Genomic DNA, 5,148 nt, shown 5'->3' on the forward strand with positions numbered 1-5,148 from the left:
GCAGTTTGTCATGAGACATTAGGTAACCAAGCAAATGGTGCTCATCATAACCTGGGGTCACCTGATCCGCCCAAGTCACAGAATCAGCTACCATTTAGTGTGCGTGCACAATGTGCCAGGCTCTTTTCTAAGCACTTTACTTGTAACGTTTCCTTTAATCCTCCCCAGTTACTGGTGATAGTGCTGTTATTACTATCATCCCTACTTTAGAAAACTGACACAGAGGGTAAGCAATTTGTTCCACGATCATATAGCTCCTAAGTAACAGAGCTTGATTTGAACCCAGGCCCTTTGGCTCCAAAGTCTAATTACCAAATTATACAGCTTCTCATGAGCAAGTGGAAGTTTTCTATGTGGGACTGGGCGTGAGCAGAATCTGAACACAGCAAATGGCATGGTGTGCTCACTCCTACCACCCTTCCATTCTTCTCCAGCCTGCACATCTGACCTGGGGACGTCCTCCAAGTCCAGGTGACTAAACGGACGACCGGCACATATGATGGCAACAGCACAAGTGGCCTGCCACGACGCTGTAGCCCAACTCAAGGGTGGCCCTGGAGAACAACTGAGAAGGGAAATTTTGCAGTAGACAAAATGGTAAGTATTTCACCCTGTTGACCACTTTGTCTGAAAAGGAGAAACGGTCTGAGGTGTATATGTCAGTAGCTGATTGGTTTAGCTCAACAACCAGAGACTTGGAAAATCGAGAAGGTAGAGCTGGTGTCAAGCATATTAAGGGGAAGAAGTATGCAGGGGATCTCTCAGAATGGATCCAGAGTATGAGGTTATTTGGTTCTTTGTGAATAACCAGGAAAAGTCCTCCCCTGTAGAGGAAGCACTCAGCACTCACTAAGCAGGTGCGAGGGCTGGCCTGTCCTCTATCTCAGCCTGGCTTCTTCCTCTAGGCATTCTGACGGAGCCCAGCGGGCATGGAGGCAGAGATGCAGGCTGCATGTGGCTTCAGCAACTTGGATTTCCCCTCACCAAGGCTGATCTGGCTACTGTTTCTGCCGAATATTTAGTTGTCCAGCAATTAAAACTAAATTTGAGTTCCTGGTATGAATTAGGCTTGAATGCAACAGGGCCAGGGCAAGAAATGGATTCTCTCCAGACCACCACGGCCAATATACCATCTTCTGCTCAGCACTTAAATGTCAGAATCCTGGTGCTGAAGGCCAAAATCCTGCCCCAGCTTGCCTGGTAGAGCTGATGCCTCCTCCTCCGGGCCTGCAGGAGCAGCAGCCCTCCCTTGTGGCTTCTGTGGTTACTAAACAGAGGAGCATGTGTGATGAGTTGAAACATCAAAGGAGACTGGGAAAGGTGGCCTTACTGTAATAGAAACTTATTCTGGACCTGGATTTGCTCTCTTGTTGAACAAACTTCTGCACACACCAATCTTCACAGACTTCTGAATGCTTATTCACCACCATACATATTTCACCCAACATTGGTTCTTGCTAAGAAACTAATTTTACAGCAATGGCTTACACTATGGGGTTCACTGCTTCTATCATGTACTCCATCACCCTCATGTCTGGCCTCACAGAGAGTGAAGACTTATAGAACTAGCTGTCAGTCCAGCAGACAGATTACTGAGATGGGCTCATGACAGACCAGTGAGATGAGAGGTCATCACCCAGAGACTTTGTATCTGAAGACAGATGCAGTAACTGATAAAACTCAGAGACACAATATCATTTTACTAAATTCCTTTTTGATCAAATTATCTAGAGTGAGTTTCATAGAGAAAGTCCTAGAACAGCGGTTCTCAACCTGTGGGTCGTGACCCCTTTGAGGGTTGAACGACCCTTTCACAGGGGTCGCCTAAGACCATTGGAAAACACATATATAATTACATATTGTTTTTGTGATTAATCACTATGTTTTAATTATGTTCAATTTGTAACAATGAAAATACATCCTGCTTATCAGATATTTACATTACAATTCATAACAGTAGCAAAATTACAGTTATGAAGTAGCAACGAAAATAATTTTATGGTTGGGGGTCAGCACAACATGAGGAACTGTATTAAAGAGTCGCGGCATTAAGAAGGTTGAGAACCACTGTCCTAGAAGGATATATTCCAACTAGAGAGGCCTGGTGCACAGGATTTGTGCACTGGTGGGGATCGGCCTGCTGTGGGAGCACCGCTCATCCTAGTCGGCTGAGCTGCTATGGACCCGCCCTCTGAGCCGCTGCTCCCTCTGTGGGAGCGAACTGACCACCAGGGAGCAGCTCCTGTGTTGAGCGCCTGCCCCCTGGTGGTCAGTGCGCATCATAGCAACCGGTCGTTCCACCTTTCGGTCGATTTGCATATTAGCATTTTATTATATAGGATTACTTCTTGTTTGCTTGCTTTGAGAATGACGTTGACAGAGACATACAAAAGAAGGCAGACGAGTTGATAAAAAAAATTGATACAAGTTAAGGAAAGTCCACAAGGTTGATCTATTAGCTTCCTAAGACTCAGTTTCTCACTTTTACGTTTTTATTGTTAACATTATTACAAATGTCCCCTATTTTCCCCCCACCCGTCCTCGTCTGGCCCACATGACATTGTTGTCTGTGTTTGTGGGGCTATTCATATAAGTTCTTTGGCTATTCTGTGGTCGTTCTGGTCATTCTGCCTTTCGGTTGCTGGGCCTTTATTATATAGGATAACTGAAGAGTGGTTATTGTTGACTCCATAGGAATTAAGTATTTTCTACATTCTTTTTGTTAGTCTATATTTTCTAATATTCTTAACATGAGCATTAACATTTTTATTATATTTTGTTTTTATTGTTAACATTATTACAAATGTCCCCTATTTTCCCCCCACCCGTCCTCGTCTGGCCCACATGACATTGTTGTCTGTGTTTGTGGGGCTATTCATATAAGTTCTTTGGCTATTCTCTTCACCTTCTTTCATCTATCTGCCCCAGAGCATTAACATTTTTTTAAAATATATTTTTATTGATTTCAGAGAGAAAAGGAGAGGCAGAGAGATAGAAACATCAATAATGACAGAGAATCATGGATCAGCTGCCTCCTGCATGCCTGCCACTGGGGATCAAGTCTGCAACACTGGCATGTTCCCTGACCAGGAATTGAACCCTTACTTCCTGGTACATAGGCCGATGCTCAACCACTGAGCCACACTGGCTTGGCCAGAGCATTAACATTTTTAATAAAAAATACTTCTAAAGAATTGTTTTAAAATATATGTCATCTTGAGTTTCCATTAAACTTTATGATTTATGGCCTTATGTTATAGGTACACATTTATTATAAAGACCATGCTTTAAAAAGGAGGAAAACCTCAGTAAGCTTAATTCAGAATGAAAGAAAAGTATTGTAAAGAAAGAATAAAGCAAATATTCACTCAAAACCAAGGAAAATAATACCATGCTCTAGGAAAAAGCAATAGAACAATTTTACTTTTATATATAATTTTATTTATGTTTTACAAATAATTGATATAACTATGTTAAATTTACAATGCTACAAATATGTAAGAAGACTATATATGACTATTGATCTCACATTTGGCAAAAATATATAAAATATGGATTAACGAAAGCAGAAGGCCACTGTGAAATGTTCATAAGCATTAGGTATAAAATGTATGGATACCTTTGAGTCAAAGTTGTACATCCATGGTGGGACACTCATCATAAATTTTGCATCTATTCAGTGAGAGAGAAAATAGCCAAATACTATATAGTAAATAAAATCTGTCTAATCATCTTCCTAAACTCTTCTCTGTTATTTTCTAGGAGTCTTTTTACAATCGCAATCACATTCCTTCTTGGTATTTATATTCTCCAGGAACTAAAAAAAAAAGAAGAAGAAGAAGAAAAAAAGAATGAGAAAAACTTAGATTGGCAAATAAAAATTGTACAGTCCTGCCAAAAACCAGAACCATATACCCAAATTTACAATTTCACACTCTATAACATATCCTCATAGTACTCAAAATCTCATGGTGATAATTAGACAATGATAGATGGTGGGCTTTGGAAGGTAGCTGCACAACATCAGAAATTCTTAGATCTAATTTACATTTCTTTGGTGCCCAAGCCAGCCCAGCCCAGCCCAGCCCAGCATAGCCTTGTGCTGCTCATCCCTGCTATTAAAGGCCTGGCTCCTATCTGTGTAGCAGACTTAATGAAGCTTGGGTAATGCACAGAACAGATAACCCAGCAGCAGATACGGGAATGTATATACACTAGTAAGTATGTATGCTCATATAACATATGTGAATCTGTATGTTATACACAGTGTACATAGACATTATAGGAGTTAAAAGAGAATGAATTTTCATACCTAAGTTTAAATAAGTAATGACAGTTTGTATGTGTGTATATGTGTGTGTATCTGTGTATATATTTATATGTATGCGTGTCTATATATATATATAAACTTCAATAGATTCCCTTCTCTCTTTTAGTCAAAATCTTATTGGTAAAGTAGAGAATATAGCATGTAAGAAGAAAAGGCTTGAGTGACAGGTGTTCTCAGAGGGCTCAGATGTAGCCAGGAGCGTCATCTGTCTTTAGTGACTGCAGCTAAAAGAGTATAGCCAGAGTGTCAGGCATGCTTCCTTTTGCCCAAAATTGAGCTAAATGTTCATATACAGAATGGATGAAACCAACAGGGGACAAATCAGAATGGAAAAAAAATGTTTTGCCACTAAGAATGTTAAGATAGAACTATGAATCATTACAACATCAAGAGCAAATAAAGATTATAGAGTGTATATATGGATATATATATGTAAATATACATCTACATAGATACATAGTCATGGCAAGAGGAATATATATATATATATATATATATAGAGAGAGAGAGAGAGAGAGAGATTTATATATCACATAATTATACTTATGATTAAGTATACTTACATATATTATCTAAATATATAATCATGGAGAAACTAAGATGGCGGCAGAGATAAACACCGGGAAATTAAGGCCGCTCACAACAATTGATTAATACCTCAGAGAAACAATACGGACTTCATCCAGAACCATAGGAAGCCTGGCTGACTGTAAACTCTACAACTAGAAGGAAGGAATCGCACACTGAGACCCGCAGAAGCTGCAGGAGAGAAGCGCAGAGGTACGGGGATCTCGCGGGGCTCGCGCGCGGAAAGGGGG

General features: G+C 40.3%; 1 protein-coding gene across 1 annotated transcript in view; it reads right to left on the bottom strand.

The window, feature by feature from the left end:
- Positions 1–3,456: 3,456 nt before the first annotated feature.
- FAM47E (family with sequence similarity 47 member E) overlaps positions 3,457–5,148 on the bottom strand; it is a 29,441-nt gene continuing 27,749 nt past the window's right edge. Inside the window, exon 8 of the mRNA XM_006754543.2 lies at positions 3,457–3,817. Within this exon, the coding sequence (XP_006754606.2) occupies positions 3,752–3,817 (66 nt within the window). The 3' untranslated portion in view covers positions 3,457–3,751. The remainder of the gene's footprint in view (positions 3,818–5,148) is intronic.

This window comes from Myotis davidii, unplaced genomic scaffold (assembly GCF_000327345.1).
Source record: "Myotis davidii unplaced genomic scaffold, ASM32734v1 scaffold892, whole genome shotgun sequence".
Taxonomy (NCBI): domain Eukaryota; kingdom Metazoa; phylum Chordata; class Mammalia; order Chiroptera; family Vespertilionidae; genus Myotis; species Myotis davidii.